The following is a 19,773-nucleotide window of genomic DNA, read 5'->3' as shown; positions in this document are numbered from 1 at the left end:
TATATATATATTATAAATAAAATTAATCTTAAAGTTATTTGAAAAGAATAAGATTTTGTAATTTGAGAAAGAATGTGTTTTGGGGAAGAAGATGAAGATGAAAGGGAGCTGGGGTGGGGTAGAATAGGTTCTCAATTTTTTTTTTTAAAAAATAAGATATTAAATGTGTGTTTTTTAATAATTTTCGAGGTCCAATGCCAAATGTTATTTTTTAATTAGTCATTTTGCCACGTCACCGCAAATATCACACTCTCTTCACATTTTTTTGCTGATTATCAAAAAATGTCTAATAGAAACGATTTTTTTATAGGTAAAAGTGTTCAATTGGTACTAGTCTTAGTAGAGGTGTCTAAGTGAATTATGCGGACAACTTTAAGAGGCCGCTGATGACTTAAGCCATCAACTTACTTGGTTGAATATGTCACGTCAATACAAAAATAGTACGAAAATAGAGAAAAAATTGAATGATAGAATCCTCATTAAGTTATGACGCGTGCTTTAATTTTGGTCATAATTTAGAAATCTATACGCCTTATCTCATGAAATAATAATTTTATACCAAATTTATAAATTATGTTTTTAATAATTTTTAAAATTCACTAGTGTAAATATGTGATGATTTTCTTAAATAAAGTGAAATATGATTTCCAAAACCAATTTCAAAACACACTTTAAAACTTCACCCCAAAAATATTTGAAAATGTATTTACAAACCTAGCTTAGTGGATAAAAAGATGTAATTTATAAACTTTTCCTCAACCATACTCTCAATCACCAATTGAGTGTACCGATTTTGTGTTCACTCACAATGGCGGGGACTCTCCAAATTTTATTCCTCAATCCTCAGGTCACCGGGAACTCACTGTCTCGGTGCCGGAGTTCTCATCTTCCGACGACTCACTTCTCGTTTTCTGGCAACTGCCCTTCGATAATCAGCTACAGGTTGCATCTTGGTTCGAAATTCAGTTCACCTGTTAGAGCCAGTTCACAACATTCAAATAAGGTGAATTTGCATTCCTTAGTTATTGTATGTTTTCTCCTTCAATGTTGGGGGGCTATATTTAGCTTTTACACAACTATAATTGTTACTATGTCAATTTCAATGACACAAACATCCACTTATCTTATTCAGTTTTTCACTCACTTCGTATGTGGCTGCTAGATAGAAAATAATTATCTTTTTCTTGTATAGATTCAAATATACTGAAGTTTTAATGAATTCTTTGTGCTTAATACACTTAAATTCTGTTTTAGGAGAGTTTATGTTTTAACACTGGCATCAGAGCTCTAGTTGATCTTATAGGACCAAAAAGTTTAACCTACAACGCAAATGACATCCAACAACCTACCTTTAACTCCACCTTTCACTTTCACCAATAAAATGATCAAGTTTGGTCTGCGAAGATGTCAACTTTTTTAGAAGCCTATGACTCTGGGAAACTGTGATAGAAGATTGATCAGTGCCTGTTCTACCGGTAAATCCTACCATGGCTCAAAACAAGTTCAACAATGTAGAGAAGGCAAAGAAATCCGAAGTCAAGTCGTTTATGCAGAATTTTGAGGCATATTCCATTTTCCATAGAACCATTGATTGTAAAACAACAAAAGAGGCTTGGGACAAATTGAAATGGAATATCAAGGTAACAATAGAACACATCAAATGCTGGTGTTGAACTTGAAAGGGAGTTTGAGTCTCTCAATATGCAAGAGGATGAAACAATCAGTAAGTAAGCAGATCATCCTTAATTGTTAATAACATTAGGCTTCTTGGCGAAGAAGTTACAGAATACGCAACAAATGGACTGCATAGAAAGTTCCTGTAACTCTTCCCGAGAGGTTTGAATCTAAGATCTTCTCTCTTGAAGAACCCAACGAACTAAGCAAACACTTATTAGGTGAACTAATGAGTGCTCTTCAAGGACAAGAGCAAAGAAGGACTATAAGATAGGATAAGTTCACTTAAGGAACTTTCTCTGTGCAAAAACAATATTCTGGTAAAGGGAAGCATAAGTTTAGCCAAAATAATAAGGGAAAGCAAGATGGTGAAAATAACATTGGATATGTAAAGGAGAAATTTCCTCCGTGCAAAGATTGCAAAAACAACACATTTGGAAAAGCACTGCTACTGATGGTGGATAGCTGAAGCTATATGTGACAGCTGAAAGAAGATGGGGCACATATCTAAGGCTTACAAATAAAAATAAGGCTTCTATAGCTTGCAAATATAACTTGCAGAAGTTATTTGATGCACATGAGGAGTAACTCTTTGTAATTTCATACTTTTCAACAAATGAATTCCCCAATTTCTTGGCTTCTCAATAGGGGTTGCACGCATCACTCGTGCAATGATGCGGGAATGTTCAACTTCCTTGATGATACTTACAAATCCAAAGTAAAAGTGGGAATGGTGAGGCCATAGAAGTCAAAGGTAGAGGTACAATGACTGTCTGAACAACCTCAGATGTGTTGTACACACTTGATATGATTCAAAAATTATTGAGTGTTGGACAAATGTTTGAAAAGAATTATTCACTGGATTTTGAAAATTGTGAATTTGTTGTCTTCTGACCCTCTTGGAATAGAATTATTGTGTCAAGATGAGCAACAAAATGTTTTAGTTGATTAATAGTTGAGCATGTTTATTGTTAAAGAATGTCAAAAGTCCCACATTGGTGGTTAATGAGATGAGTGGACTCCTTACAAGGCTTGGACAATCCTCCTCCCTTGAGCTAGCTTTTGGGGTGTGAGTTAGGGCTAAAACCTAATTTCAACATGGTATCAGAGTAGGGCTCGTCTCACCCGATGTTGGGACCCCCAAAATCAAAATTGCTCACGCACAGATGCTAAGCACTGGGCGTGCAGTGGGGTGTTAAAGAATGACAAAAGTTCCACATCGATGGTTAATGAGATGGGTGGACTCTTTATAAGGCTTGGACAATCCTCCTCCCTTTGAGCTAGCTTTTGGGGTGTAAGTTAGGCCTAAGACCTAATTTAACACTTATACTAGTACTTCACAAACATGTAGAAACATATGGCACAAAAGGTTTGGTCACTTTAATCAGAGAAGCATCACATGGATGACAAAGGTAGTTAGTGGAAAATATGCTTGAATTTCTTTCAAATGGTCAAGTTTGTGAAACTTGTCAGCAAGGAAAGAAAACAATAGAATCATTTCAAGCAAGTCAAGTATGAAGAGCGAACCAAAAACTTCAGCTCATTCATATGGATATGCCCAATGAAAACAAATTCCATGAGTTCATTTCATGAAGCTGAAGAGTGAAGTCTTTAATGTTTTTAAACAGTTCAAAGCTTGAGTAGAAACTTAATGTAGTCTCACTATTAAAGCTTTAAGGTCTGACAATTGAGAAGGAGAATATACTTTTGCTCAGTTTGTAAAGTTTTGTAATACCAGTATATAACAAGTATAGAACGCCAATTGGCATTACCATACATAATACAACAAAATGGCGTGCTTGATAGGAAGAATATGACTGTAATGGAGATGGCCAAGTGATTTTTGCTTGAAAAGAGATCCCAAATCAGTTTTGGACAAAGGCAGTTAATACCTCAATATATTTGTTGAACATATTGCCCACTAAGGCCTTGCAGGACATGACTCCAAATGAAGCTTGATGTGCGACAAATCATCAATAAACCATCCCCGAGTCATTGGGTGTATATGTTATTATCAAGTTCCTGTACCTAAGAGGAGTAAGCTAGACAACAAGGCTTAGAAGGACATATTTATGGGCTATGGTACATCATCCAAAGGCTATAGTATTTTCTGTTGAAGATAGAAAAACTAGTTCTCAGCATAGAAGTGAAGTTTGATGAAGTAGCTACTTAGGATTGGAAAAATTAGGAGACCTCTTTCCTGATTTATTTTTAAAAGAGCAACCTCAACTTGCGGAAGATGAACTAATGGATGACGTACCAGTGCAGTGAACCAGAACCTTAAAAGACGTCTATCAGTGGTGTAGTTTGATTATATCTAAACCAACAAGCTATGGTGGAGCACAAGGTTCTCAGGCATGGAGGAGAGCTATGCAAGCCAAATTAGACATGATCGAGAAGAATGGAACCTAGCAACTCATTGACTGGCCTAGAAATTCAAGGTGGTTGGTGTAAAATGGATTTTCATGGCAAAACTCAATCATGATGACTCAATTTGCAAGCATAAGACTAGATTGGTGGTGAAGGGACAAGCACAACAATATAGTGTGGTTTTTCATTTCCTAGAAAAGAGGATTAGGTATATCTCTTAACGAAGACCTTGTATGACCTAAAACAAGCCTGGCACGAAAGGATGGACAATCATCTCATCCAACTTGGCTTTAGTAGAAGTCAAAGTGAAGTTACTTTGTATGTGAAGTTCATTGGAGGTGAGTCCTTAGTTGTTCCAGTTTATGTGGATGACATGGTTGTGACAGGAAGCAAAATTGAACTAGTCCAAAGGTTCAAGGATGAAATGGAGAGTCTTTGAAATGATTGATCTTGGAGTCATGAAGTACTTCCTTGGCATGTCATTGCTGCAGTCCAATGATGGATTTTTTATATGCCAGCAAAAATGCATTTAAGATATTCAAAATAGGTTCAAAATGCAAGACTGCAAACCTGTGAGTATTCCAATTTCTACTGGTGTGAAGCTTGGCAAGGATGAAGATTCTGAAAAATTGGATGACAATATGTATAGAAGCTTAATTGACAGCCTATTATATCTAACCACAAGCCGACCTGACATTCTGTTTGTTGTAAGTTTGCTTTCTTGGTTCATGCATTTGCCTAGAGAACAAACTTCATAGCCATTAAAAGAGTGTTAAGGTATATAAAAGGAACCATCAAGTTTGAATTTTTTTCCAGCATCTGCAGAAGTGACTATAAATCTGGTTGGTTACTCTGCTAGTGATTGGGGTGTCCTGCATTGATGATTCCAGAAGCACTTCTGGATGTTTGTTTTGTTTGGGCACAAGTTGTGTTGCTTGTTCATCCGAGAACCATCTAGCTGACATTTTCACTAAGTTATTGCCACAGGAAACGTTAGAAAATCTGAGGAATTGGTTTATGTCACAAAAATGCCAAGGAGGAGTGTTAGGCAATTGCCATTTTTCCTTCCAGCTTATTGTTTTNCTGCCACAGGAAACGTTAGAAAATCTGAGGAATTGGTTTGTGTCACAAAAATGCCAAGGAGGAGTGTTAGGCAATTGCCATTTTTCCTTCCAGCTTATTGTTTTTACTGTTTTTTTGTTTATTTCAGTTTAGTGCATTCCTATTTTCTAGGAAAAGACTTGGTCAACTTTAGTTGCTTAAATTTCTAAAGATACTGGTCCTTTATGGCTGTTAGTTGTACGTTTTCTTATTCAGTTTTTCATCAACTAATACGTATCTGTCAAAACATAAACTCTTATAGAACTGAATGAAGTATAAAAGCACAACAAACTCATTATAATTCCATCATATCGTTAATGAGTTCTTTGTGTTTTTATACTTCATTCAGTTTTAGGAGAGTTTATGTTTTAACAGATACGTATCAGTTGAGAATGTACTTTAACATGTTAGCTATTTCTAGTAAGTCCGATGCATTTTAGGAGTGTTTTAGCCTTTCAGAGATTTTTAGGTTTAGAAGATATAGAGAACTTCTATCACTTTTTATTTGTCATTCTATAATATTTGCATGAGATGAGTTTAAATGTAGTAACATGATCAGTCATATAGCTAGCCCCAACTTATTTGGAACTGAGCGTAGTTGTGTATGATCTATATGATAAAAGAGTTGTGTATTTTAAATTATTGGTGTTCAAAACTGCAGAAATCAAGTTTAGATGGTTAATTTTGAATGAAGGGAGTAGGTTACTTTTCTTTGCTGATAAGATTTATGGTATTTTTCAGGGAAATGATTGTGGAGACAATCTTCCGCGGGCTACTGCAAAAAACTCTGATTGGGTAAAACCACTTTCTGGTTTTGTATCCAACAATTTTTTGCCTTTAGGTCAGCTTATCAAATCTTCCTTGAAAGAATTTTGATATTGTGGACTGGATTTCAGATTGATATATTGTATTTCAAGCTAGACGATGATGTGTGGCTTGGATTTAAGGGGAACTTTTGGAACATTATCTACCTTAATTGTTTAGTCTCGGTAGTGAATTTCATAACTTTTGACCTGACAATTTGAAGAAACATATCTTGATGGTTTATTAAGCGCACCAATGCTCTTTGTTTTTTTTTTTCCAGTTTCTTACGTGAACTTAGTTTTAGAATAGGAATAACTATTTCTTACTTAGAATAGGAATTAAAATAGGAATAAGAATAGGAATTCTAGTTGGAAAAGGTTTCCAATGTAGTGTCTATAAATAGGGTCTTCATGTAACAATTTAGATACGCAATTCAATAATATTTTCTCCAATATTTCTCACATGGTATCAGAGAAATTGTGAGGAAAAAAAAAATTAAAAAAATTAATATTTTCCAGTAACCTAGTTGTGTCCGGATAATTATTATTTTCCGTCCTCTGTTTCCATTCCTAAGACTACAGGTGAAGCACTTTCTCATTCAATATGGAGGCAGGCTATGGTTGATGAGATGTCTGCTTTACATAAGAGTGGTACTTGGGAGCTTGTCTCCCTTCCTGCAGGTAAATCTACTGTTGGTTGTCATTGGGTTTATGCAGTCAAAATTGATCCAGATGGTCAGGTTGATCGACTTAAGGCTCGCCTTGTCGCCAAAGGGTATACTCAGATATTTGGGCTAGATTATAGTGACACTTTCGCTCCTGTGGCTAAAATAGCATCTGTTCGTCTTATTCTATCTATGGCTGCCGTTCGTCATTGGCCTCTTTATCAGTTGGACATAAAGAATGCTTTTCTGCATGGTGATCTTGAGGAAGAAGTCTATATGGAGCAACCACCTGGTTTTGTTGCTCAGGGGGAGTCTAGTAGCCTTGTATGTCAATTGCGTAGGTCACTCTATGGTCTGAAACAGTCTCCTCGAGCTTGGTTTGGAAAGTTCAGCACAGTAATTCAGGAGTTTGGCATGACTCGTAGTGGAGCTGATCACTCTGTGTTTTCTCGACATTCTGCACCAGGTCGATGTATCTATTTGGTTGTTTATGTTGATGATATTGTTATCACTGGTAATGATCAAGATGGTATCACCGATTTAAAGCAACATATTTTTAAGCACTTTCAGACTATAGAACTTGGCAGATTGAAGTATTTTCTAGGTATTGAGGTTGCTCAGTCTAGATTAGGCATTGTTATCTGTCAACGCAAGTATGCCTTAGACATTCTTGAGGAGACATGAATGATGGGATGTAGACCTATTGACACTCCGTTGGATCCGAATGTTAAACTTCTTCTGGGACAGGGGGAGCCACTTAGTAATCCTGAAAGGTATAGACGACTTGTTGGAAAGTTGAATTATCTCACAGTGACTAGACCAGACATCTCTTTTTCCGTGAGTGTTGTAAGTCAGTTTATGACTTCCCCTTGTGATAGTCATTGGAAGCAGTTGTTCGTATTCTTCGATATATAAAGTCAGCCCCCGGCAAAGGACTACTCTTTGAGGATCAAGGTCATGAGCATATCATTGGATATACAGACGCTGATTAGGCAGGATCACCCTCTGACAGACGTTCGACATCGGGATATTGTGTTTTAGTTGGAGGTAATTTGGTGTCGTGGAAGAGTAAGAAACAAAATGTGGTTGCTCGATCTAGTGCAGAATCAGAATATCGAGCAATGGCTACAACAACTTGTGAGTTAGTTTGGCTCAAACAGTTACTGGGAGAACTAAAATTTGGCAAAATTGATCAGATGGAACTTGTGTGTGATAATCAAGCAGCTCTTCATATCGCATCAAATCCAGTGTTTCATGAAAGGACTAAGCACATTGAGATTGACTGTCACTTTGTCAGAGAAAAGATACTCTCAAGAGATATTGTTACAAAATTTGTGAAGTCAAATGATCAGCTTGCAGATATGTTCACCAAGTCTCTCACATGTCCTCGTATTAATTACATTTGTAACAAGCTAGGTGCATATGATTTGTATACACAAGCTTGAGGGGGAGTGTTAGAATAGGAATAAGTATTTCTTACTTAGAATAGGAATTAGAATAGGAATAAGAATAGGAATTCTAGTTGGAAAAGGTTTCCAATGTAGTGTCTATAAATAGGGTCTTCATGTAACAATTTAGATACGCAATTCAATAATATTTTCTCCAATATTTCTCACATATCTTGATGGTTTATTAAGCGCACCAATGCTCTTTGTTTTTTTTTCCAGTTTCTTACGTGAACTTAGAAAGACATGCATTGGAACATTAGGTACTTCTTTAGATTAGTTTCTGGGAATTTCTTAACACGGGTTTATGGACTTGGAATATTGTGTGTATTATCCAGTTAGTGAATCATAGGTAGTTCATTTACCTTTTGTGATAATGATTCATAGGTTGTGCTTAAGAGGATGTATTTCTGGGAATGAGATACATTTTAACAATTTGGGTCTCTCCGTTAGATAGATGATTATTGGATGATGTATCAAAGGATTTTTCATTTGTATATATCTTTCAGTCTGAAAGTTTTTCATTTTTTATTTTAATGTTCTTGTCTACTTAACAAGTGCCTAGCCTTAGGTTAGGAATAATATTTCAGAAATCAAGAAATTTGACCTTTACAGTTCAGTGGCTCACAAGCTTTCAACATGCTACATTCTAACTCAAGAGGACGTTTTATCGAGAGATGCACTAGTCTTAATCGTGCAGTGTCTGTGCATGACGTGCCTTAATTTCTGGTGTCTTCTAGTGGTTTTATCCATATCTTCAGCACTACAACAACATACCCAATGTAATTCTACAAGCGGGTCTAGGGTGGGTGGATGTACACATATTTCACCTTACCTTTGGTGGGGTAGAGAGATTGTTTTCATCTTTCTGGTACACCCTGGGGTCAAAAGAGAAGTTTTCGAAGGGTCACAAGAAAAATATGACAGCAAAATAACAAGATACCAAGCACCACGAAGCAATGGATAGTAATACACATTGAAAATAGAAACAACATGATTACTAAATAATACTACTAATAAGGAGAAGTGTACGCTGCCTCTCTTGCATAAAGTGCGACAACACTCAGTTACATACTAGCCTTCTACCATAAATTCTTGACCTCCATTTCTTCCTATCTAGGGTCATGTCCTCAGTAAGTTAAAGTCGTGCCATGTCCTGTCTAATCAACTCAATAACCCTCCTCCGTTCTTCTTCTGCCTACCTATACATCTCCCAGCTCCTACTACAACTAACCTCTCACATCTCCTTAATGGGGCATCCGCACACCTCCCTATTCGCATGCCTGAATCATTTTAGTCTTGCTTCCTCATCTTGTCCACTACGAAGGCCACTCATAACTTGCCCTGTATAACTTTGTTCCTAATCATATCTCTTCTAGTATGACAACACATTCATCTGGATTTTTTGATTGGCCAACACTCTGCCCCATACATCGAACGATATTGGTCTAGTTACCACTTTATGGAACTTACATTTGGGCCTTTGTGATACGTTCTTACAATACACTAGATATGAGCCTCCATTTCGTCCATCCCGCTCCAATACGATGGTTTTTGAACCATGAATTTTGCCCTATTGTAACATGTTTTCTTGGTTTGCCAAAAAGAGAAAAGAAAAAGAAAGAGAAAAGAAAGAAACCTCTATTATCAAGTTCGCCTGATTGTGGTTTTATTCTATGGAGACTCATTAATATCGTTCAATTAACTATTCTTCAATCCCTATTTAGTTAGGATCCAGTGTGTGAATCTTTTGTATCCAATTCACTGTCTTCAGGTCTCTTACTATATTCAAAAAGGATTTGTAATAGTTTGACTATCTTTACTGTCAACCTAACACAATCATCCTTTTGTTTGTGTTTGGGACTGGTTATACCTGGAGAAAGCTCACATAGAGGAAGTTGCAAGACAGATTAGCAATCAAATAAAATGCTGAAGGAGGTTAGTAATAGTGTAGTGCATATGTGAACAGTAACATGAACTTGTTTATAGCTACATATCCTACGCGAATTTTGTATTCAGGACGAATAAATGCAGTAGGAATAAGTTAGATTGTTTGTGGTAGGTCTGATTTTTGGATGTATATACAAGTGTTACCTTATAAAAAGAAATTGTTCAAATGACTAATGGTTTGAACCACTGGAAACTAGACTCAAAAGGACTACAGTTTTTGTTCATAAATCATCTCCAAATTCGTTATATATTAGGAGATACTCTCTTGTGGAGTCATGCCATGCGTTATGCAAACATTTCTTTCCCCCTATTTCTTTCCAAACCAAATCCAAGATACTTCTCCCACACCTAGCATCCTTATAACCCTCCAAACCACATTGCAACTATATTCTCATATTCAAATGATATTATTCTCATTTATAGCAATTGTTGGCATGCAAATAAATTCGTTAACGTACTTTAAGGAGTGAAAGCTTAGGAAATTATTCCAGGTTGTTACACGTCAGGACCTGGAGCATTATCGTTTGCGCAACTCATAATGATATTAGAGGCCACTTGTTCTTCGAATAGTCTCTGTAATAATTTCTTTCCTCCTCTATTTTAGGTTGATCTCCCAAACAGTAGCTAGGTCTCCAATCAATTGTTTCTGAATGATGGTTCTTGTAGTAGCTGAGAATTTCCCCTTTTATAGTCTTCTATCACCTCATCCTCCACTATCAACATGCCGATTTGGTCGTACCTTTTGTGTTCATTTGCCATTTTTTTATTTCGTACTCCTGTCACCCTGTTTCAGCCAATTAATCCTGGATTTTTGTCTCTAATGTATTTATTCATACTTGGAAGTATCCTCCAACTCCATTTGTAGCGTGGCCCTTCTTAATAATTATTCTCCTGCAAAATCCTGCTTTCTTGTTCAAAATCCAACTCCAACACTTAATATCTGGTTTCTTCTTATCAATGTTTCCGTAAGTGTCAGCATTCCACCCCTTCAGTTTGGCCTTTAATAACCCTCTTGGCAAGAATGAAATCTAGTCTGCCCTCAACACAGAAAGAAGTCACCAGTCTTTCACAAGGTCCAGCAATCCATCTACTCCTAGCCTCGAATTTTTAAATTTGAAGTAGGACGGGTTTTTCTCTCAATCCCCTCAGAGAAGCATAATAGGAGAATGATCTGATGATATCCTAGTAACTGAATGGGTATTGGGTAGTTGGAATAGAAGAAGAATATGTTTTTACTTCTTTCCTTAAATTTTGTTTCTATAAGAATGAAATAGGTGATGCTTCAATCAAAGTAAAACTCAATTTTTCATTAGATGATAGTTTGTGCTGCAGCTAATAAATTATAATAGAGCAAATACAAATAAAAGATGCCTTTAATCTGTATAGAGCTGATGTCACATGTACTGTAATTTAGTAAGTGTAATAGCCCACACACTTAACACCTCCCCTCGGGGCATCAAGATGAAGCAGATTACTCTGCATCCATAAACAGCATGTGCAGCTCCAGATCAACAGCATGAAATTGTCTGATTGTGATAAGAATTTATATGTCTATGTTTTGTTGCTTTGTCCGTCTCTATCTGGCTCATTATCTTTTCATGAGATTGAACATAACTAATTTGTCTTTTATTGAAAGCATTATGCCCAATGAGCTGATGCAGAAAGTGTTCCTGCACAGAGTTGGTTGGACTTTATGTATTATTGGAACAGTATTATGTACTATAAGGGTTTATGTTCTTGTAGTTCTTAACTATACCAATTGTGTTGTCATTTTGGTCACAGTGTCTACATAGCTCTTGAATGTTTTACCATTTTGAGAAAGAACGAAAATTGAAATGGCTGTCAAAGGCATCAACTTCTGCCAGCCAAAATAACCATGAATCCTTAAGTGTGAACAACCGTAGAGTATACGGGCACTGGGATTGTTGATTACCATGAGTGACACCTGATTACATTAAAGTGTGTTGTTATCATGAAGGTCTTCTTGATATTCTAGAACGTTATTTCCAATGTGGATGTTATTACATATCTCCTCTAAAGTTCTGAATTAGTTTATGCTTACTGATGGAAAGGATTTGTAGTACCAAAACTCATGCGTTCTCAATTACTTTTGCAGCTTTAATTGGTGGAGTAGCATTAGGGCTTGCTAATCCTACCCTTGGTTGTCTGGCAGATAGATATTATCTGTCCAAAATTAGCACCTTCGGCATATTTATAATTTCAGGTAGAGTTCTGGCTTTTCTCTTTGTCAATTTTGGTGCCTAGTAATTATTTATCTTCTTATGATACAGGGATTACATTGCGTAGTGATGAAGTAGGTGCTGCTGCTGAAGCTTGGCCTGTTGGGCTATTTGGTCTTGTATGAATTCAAACTCTTCTCTATGCCATTGTAAATTTTGTAGGTTCTCCTTGTCATCTCTGTCTTCTTTTTGTGTTCTTATGGCTGAATTTAATGATAATGGAACGTGAACTGCTTTCACTGTTATTTTGGATATTGATTTGTACTTCAAAATTCTTCACTATGTATGATGTAAGAAACACCAGATTGAAACTGTCACGACCCAAATCTGAAGGGGTCACATCGACACCTAAAAGGTTATGTCAATAGGAAAATTGTATCTCTGATGCTACTGAAAAATATAACAAGTACTAGTAAGTGACAAAAAGATCTACCATAAATCAAACTGTACTACTCAATGTGATTTAAATTTAAAATGCACCCAGTATTTACTTTATGGAGCATGATTCTAGATCTCTAATAACTGATATCAATGAAAAAGTCGGGATAGCTGAAAATAGTTGACTCTAGCACCCCAAAGGAGCAGTGGGGCTCACCAAACTCTGGAAACACGGGCAGCTATTAACTCATCTGAAGAAGTAACTTCGAGTTTGCATAAAAACATAAGGGGTGGGTCAATATACTGACCCATGAGGTAACCATCCATAACTGTTGGAATAAAATTAGAGAATAACATGTATGGAATACTGAATCAGAAAACTAACAGTAAGTATTTGCTGAAAGTAAATCTGTTTCACTTTTTTCTCTCTGTTTGTAGCTGAAATATCTGCTGACTCTGTATCTGAGATACACACTTCTCAAGTATCTGAAACCACACGCACTAGGAATTCTATCCTGCTGGTCCGACCCCAACTAAGTTTCATATGCCTCGTATGTACATCATGAGGGTCTAACACCACCCCCACTTGGATAAGGTTGCTAGCATAATCTGAATTTACCATCTGTGAGTAGCATAATCTAATATTGTCATACATCTGTGTACGTTATGTGATGACGCCTGACGGGGCAAATCAAACATCTACTCAAACCCTTCGAGCTTTCCCCCAAAATGTCCTTTTTATCAAAAACATATGCATTTTATGGTGTGGCTTAGAACACTTGAACGATAGTTAGTTAAATAGCATACATGGGTCTAAAATATTTTTTCAAAAATTCCAAAACATACTTTAGAAAGTAATCATAAAAAATACATTATATGGAAATCAATCAAGCTACTCACTTATTAACTAAAGCTGAAAACACTTGACAAAAACATGTAACTGTCCCCACATATGCAAGGTCGCAATACATATAACATTTTTTGAAAACAAGAACTTATACATTCTGTCTTTAAACATGAACATTTTTGTAAATTATGGAAANCTCAACAGTTTTTGAAAACAAGAACTTATACATTCTGTCTTTAAACATGAACATTTTTGTAAATTATGGAAAAATTAGTAACAGATCTTTCAACTCCTCCTGGCTTGAGATTACTATGGTTTGATCTCACGACTTATCAATAGCAAACCCTTCGAGAATCTATCAAGAATAAAATGAAACAGGTTATTTTTATATTAGATTTATCCTAGTGGTGTTTCTCAAGACTAGGAAGATCTAAGTCAAGGCTGCTATTATTAAATAGTATTGCTTTATGCTTATATTGCAAGAATAAATAGAAGAATTTGTATGTATGTATGTATGTATATGCATGCATGCAAGAAAGTGTGTTGAGCCTTGAGAAAGGTGTTTTTCCATTAAAAAAAGTTAAAATTAAGTTAGAAGTAAAGGAGGGGGAGTTAGTGAATACTGACGGAGGTGTGAACTTGTAACATTGCAACTGGGTTCGAGGCGAGGTGGTTTTTGAGAGCTATATCTATTGTCGCTAAATAGGAGACCATAGGTCAGTTAGATTTAATCCAGGAGCATTTTGGTAGCAGGTTGGTGTTTGATTCATTTGAGTCAGTTGCAATGTTGCTTACTTTAAAAGAATTATGAAGTTTAAGGAATCTTTGGTCACTAGGTAATTGCTATGGCGATCGAGGAGTTTCTAGATTAGGTTCAAATTAAGTATGCTGCCAACAAAAAATTTATGTTTATTTCTAATTTAATTAACACCAAATAGTAATATAATTACTAATTGTTATTAATTACTTTTTACACTCCAATCATATGTGCCTTGTGAGTTAATATTCTTTTACTTCCCCTGTTTCAATTTATGTGAATCTATTTTAGTCCGTTCAAGAAATGCCCCCTTTCTAAATCTAAAAACCGTTTAATATAAACTTTTCATTTTACCCTTAATGAAACACTTCTATGTCCATACAAATGTTCTTTTTTTTTTTTGGTTAAAACAACAATTTATTTATTTAGTATTATGCATCATTAACAAACATAAGTGGTTGCATTCCTGCTAGTACAACACTGTTTTGGCCGAATAAGATAGTTACAACCCAAATTACATAAAGGCTTTATATGCCTAGCTAAAGTAGTTCCAAATTTGTTCGCTTTATTAGCTTTCAAAACAAACAACTCCGGGGGTGGGTAGTCCACAAAATGTTGGTTCTTTGTTAGCTTTTGGCCTTTTTTGGCTATAGCCAAGTTAGCCACCTTGTTCTGCTCTCTAAATTCATGCCTGATTGGGAGGTTCCCTTGCTGGTGGAGCAACTCCCTGCATTTATGTTAAACGTTTGACTTTGAGTATTATTTTTCAATTGTAAAAGTTCAATCACCTCTTTTGCGTCTGTAGCAATCTCCAGTTGTTGCACCTGCACCTTATGAGTTAATTTAAGGTCATATGATAAGGAGTATAATTTTGTACCTAAAGCAGATTTCATATTAATTTTGTACTAAAACCTGATATCCATTCTCCATTTTTTATCACAAAGAGAGACCTCCTATCCCACCCTTTTTTGTACTATGTGAATAGGTAGCAATCGATGTTCAATTTTTCGGCAACTGTTGAGCCAATCATTATCATTGGAGTCCTTGATATTTTGGATCTATCTGGCCAGACCTAGTTTCTCCCAATATTTTTTTGCAGTAGTGCTTTAAGATCACAAGCTTCAAAAGTCTCATTGTCAGTCATACTAGCATGTTTAAGACCACAAGTTCCGAAAATCTTCAGTTCTTTCTTAAACTTTGTGCTCATTCAAATAGGTTCACATAAATTTAAATGGATGAAGTATATTTTATACCAGTATCCAGGTAAGCTACTGGTCCAAAACAGTTTTTTCCGCTCCGCATATGTCTCCTAATCTATTCAAATCAATGAATATGAGGGTTGCTTACATCTATTGGACTGATCTCTAAAGTTTATATTTTGGTCAAGATCAAAGTCAACTCAAAAGTTCAACTATAGGCCAATGAGGTAAAACCCGAAACAAATTACATGAGTGGATTACCCATAAGGTCGAGAGTTCAAATCAATTATCAAAATATATACTTGACTTAGTTTACTTGGTCAAATCTCAATGTGGTGATTTTTTTTTTTTTTGAGAAGGTAACGACTTGTATTCTATTTCCACAAAAACTGAAACCTGCCACGACAAGTTACAGGTTTCCTAATTACAATTGAGGAGGAGTATCTAGAAGATCTTCAAACCTTTTAACAAAAATTTACAATAATCCTAAGACATCCCTAACTGATTCTAGATCTTCCCTATACTCCTGTTTACACCAAAAGTGAAACAAAACTAAACACTTCATCTTCATCTTCGGGATATTGTTGCTCTTGATGGCACCTGAGGTTTCTTTCTGTCCAAGCAGCCCACCAAATGCAAGCTGGTATAATCTTCCAACTATCCTTATGGTCTGACGTGCTAGCATAACTGCTCCAGATCTTCAAAGTCTGATCTATTTTCCTTGGCATTACCCAATTCAGGCCCTACTTACTTAGGAACATTTCCCATAGTTGACGGGTAATCCTGCAGTGTATAAAAAGGTGGGTTACAGTTTCAGCCTTTTCTTCACAGAAAAAACACCTTGGACTTAGATGTATTCCCCTTTTCATGAGGTTTTCTTGGGTTAAAATAGCTTGTTTGGGCACAAGCCAAGTGAAGCAAGAAACTTTATAAGGAATTTTGACTTTCCGTATAAGCTTCCAAGGCCAGTCCTCAATCCGATAATTATAAGGGTTAAATTTTTTGTAGGCCCCTTTCACACTGAAACTACCTTGACTATGGCCCTTCCGCTCCAATCTATCTTGGTCAGTTGAGGTTCCTTTGAATTGCTCCAATTTGCTGTAGAACTCAACTAACCTCAAAATCTCTCAGTCATTGGAAGGTCTTCTAAAGCTCAAATTCCGTCCCTAATTTGACCAGACTTCAGCCACAGTGGCCCTTTGTTGTTGGTTTAGGGTAAATATCATTGAAGGTGTCCCTTAGGGGGGCTTGATCTAACCACTTGTCTTCCCAGAAATGTACTTCCTGCCATCTTCTGTTCTTATGCTGCAATTTTCTCTAAGCTTTGGCCACAGGTTTCTGATGGATCTCCAAAGGTTGATTCCATAAGTATCAGTGACCATTCTGGTGGTCCAATGATCTGCCGTTTCATACTTCAGCTGGATAACTTCTTTCCAGAGAGCTGACTCTCTAGAAGCAAATCTCCAGAGCCATTTCATCATAAGACATTGGTTCCGAGTTTTTAAGTTCCTGACCCCCATACCCCCTTTTTGTTTACTTCCAGTCAGTGCATCCCATTTCACCAAGTGGAACTTCTTGGTTTCACTGTTCCCTTCCCAGAGAAAATTTCTTCTTAGAACATCCAATCTCTCAATGACAACATCAGGGATAGGGAAGAGGGACATCATATAGGTAGGCATAGAGTCCAAAACACTATTGATTAGTGTTAGTCTTCCTCCTAAGAAGAGATATTGACTTTTCCAGTTCACCAACCTCTTCTCGCACTTCTCTACCACCCCATTCCATATATCTATAGACCTACTCCGATCTCCCAGAGGCATGCCCAGATAGACAGTTGGTAGCTTCCCAATGCTTCCACCAAGGACCCCAGCCAATGAGGTTAGGTTAGGAACCTCATTAACTGGATATATGAAGCTCTTATTCCAGTTTATGTGTAATCCTGAGATTGCTTCAAAAAGAACAAAAAAGACCCTTAGAATCATGAGTTGGTTCTTATTAGCCTCACAAAAGATCAATTTTATCATCAGCGTATGCAAATGAGTGATCTCCAAGTTTGGACCTTCCCTCTGTGGAGCTTTGAATCCCTTCAGCCAGCTATTTTCTTGAGCAATTTTCAACATATCATTAAACTTTCCATGACAATGATGAAGAGGAAAGGAGATAATGGGTCTCCTTGCCTTAGGCCTCTCTGTGAGGAGAAGAACCCTGTAGGGGAGCCATTGATAAGGATAGAGAATTCGACTGTGCTTATGCAGAACTTCATCCATCTTATCCATCTGCCTCCAAATCCTCTTTTGGAGAGGGTCTCTAGCAAAAAATTCCAATTGAAGTGGTCAAATCTCAATGTGGTGATTTAATAACTTAGGGGTGAAAATTCACCTTAGAACACTATAAATCTCATGCTTCGATGATGTTAATCCATATTAATGATGATATAATCTCAAAAGGATATTAGATACACTTACCCTAACGTAGTGGATAGATTTCCTCGGGTCTCAACCACACACCGCATTTCCCAAAACATCTTACCAACCTATACAAAGTGTAGAAACATGAAATGAACGCAAATACTCAAAAGGAGGAGTTGAGTTGTTTCTTGTTACAGCTCATAAATGATCCTTTTGTCTTCTCTCTCCCTGCATAAGCTGATTTATACTGTTGGGTATTCTGGCAATACACTCTCGATACAAGCTTTTTTGCGAGCCCATTTGTTTGCTATGCACCTCTTTTGCAATGCAAGGAAGGGTTATGCTGTCTAAATCCCTTCTTGCGAGGGGCTTGTGATTGACAATAGGTCATTGTAAATGGCCTTTGCATGCCCCTGCTGATGCTCCCACACAATGAAGCTCGCGACTAAGATCCTGACTTTGCTCCAAGGCCTGAGCTCACAATGGAGCACACAAAGGACTGGGGTATTCTGTTAGGGGTTGTTTGGTAGTTGATTAGAGTTATTTAGGTAGTAGTAATACATGGATTAGTTATGATTATGTATTGTTTTACGCAGGGATCAGTTATGCAGGGTTTAGTTATTCCTATATTAGCTATTCCATCTTCTATCCTGCATAAAATAATATATTGATTCCTTCATAACTTATACATGTATTAGTTATGCAGGTTTCTAATTTGCAAACCAAACATTGTATTAATTTTATACATAGTAAAAGAAAGCTACCTAACATGTTATGCAGGATTGATCATGAATAACTTACCAGCTGCAAAACGATCCCTTAATGGTTTGACCACTCTCCTTGCCCAGGTCCTCCTCACTCAATACGAGGTCACCATGAGAGAGGACTGGGAGCTGACCTTGATCTCCGATGTAGGTTTTGCTTCTTTGGCTACCTTGCCACGTCGAATCACTTCCAATCAATTCCATATTCATGTTATCATAACCTAATTCCTTCAGTGCCCTCATGTCTGTCCATACACATTTTGTGGACACTGAAATCATTTTATGAGGTACTTAATATTATAAGTTTATGGGGCTTTACATTTTCTGTAAATGACTGCATCTGGATGGATCTATACCAATTTTCTTTGGCTCTTTTGGTATTATACTCAGGAAGGCTATATCTTAATTTTGTTTCTGGATCATTTTATGTTTTATATTTAACTATTTCTAGCATATTCGTGTTGATGCAGGTTTCTATTTTGTTCTTCACTCCTCTTTTATCCAAGATTATTTTGCTGCTAAAGCTTCAACCTCAAGAATTTGTCACAGGTTAGACAGCTAAAAATACTCAACCTTTCCATGTGGTAGGCATGCAATAACATCCTAAACACACGGAAGGTGGGATGAAATGAGGAAGACGATTATGATAAGTGATTATTATTCATTTTGACGCTCCTTCAGAGAAAAACCCTGAATGTCATTAAAATACATCAAGATTAGTTGGTGTAGAGACTTCATTGTTCACTTTGAAGTGTCTCTGTATATATAGGCATCCTGGCGTTTCTTATGGAACAGGAGTTGTATTACAAGCCATTACACACACACATAGACAGGGGGAGAGGGGGGGGGGGCTAATGTTTGTCAGTGTGGTTGAAGGAGGGAGATGATGTTCTCGAAATTCAGTTCTTTTTCGTGTTTATTACAAAGTTTGAAGGCTTTGATATAGCAGTGTTAAGGCTTCTGAAATTTTCCTTTTTGTCACTAAGCTGTAATTTCCACATTTTTTTTTTGAACTTGATAACTTTTATATTATATCGCAGTAGTACATGGGTAGTACTTAACCTTATATACAGATGAACTCCAAACTCCACTGTTCAAAGTCTATATTGAGCCTAAAACATCAATTATAGAGACCGTTTCATTTAAGTATAATTGATTAAACCAAAAACATA

At 36.6% G+C, this 19,773-nt stretch overlaps 1 protein-coding gene across 3 annotated transcripts in view; it reads left to right on the top strand.

Annotated features, from left to right (window-relative positions):
- Window positions 1-719: 719 nt before the first annotated feature.
- The window catches only part of LOC107026279 (probable sodium/metabolite cotransporter BASS4, chloroplastic), a 32,382-nt gene continuing 13,328 nt past the window's right edge, over window positions 720-19,773 (top strand). Inside the window, exons 1-5 of one of the 3 annotated variants that reach the window (XM_015227187.2) lie at window positions 720-1,003; window positions 5,887-5,986; window positions 12,125-12,232; window positions 12,300-12,367; window positions 19,072-19,150. In XM_015227187.2, the coding sequence (XP_015082673.1) occupies window positions 809-1,003; window positions 5,887-5,986; window positions 12,125-12,232; window positions 12,300-12,367; window positions 19,072-19,150 (550 nt within the window). In that variant the 5' untranslated portion in view covers window positions 720-808. The remainder of the gene's footprint in view (window positions 1,004-5,886; window positions 5,987-12,124; window positions 12,233-12,299; window positions 12,368-19,071; window positions 19,151-19,773) is intronic. The other 2 variants (XM_027918469.1, XM_015227185.2) reach the window with 2 other exon arrangements.

Source organism: Solanum pennellii, chromosome 7 (assembly GCF_001406875.1).
Source record: "Solanum pennellii chromosome 7, SPENNV200".
Taxonomy (NCBI): Eukaryota; Viridiplantae; Streptophyta; class Magnoliopsida; order Solanales; family Solanaceae; genus Solanum; species Solanum pennellii.
The sequence above is the reverse complement of the archived record's forward strand: the minus strand, read 5'-3'. Positions and strand labels throughout refer to the sequence as shown.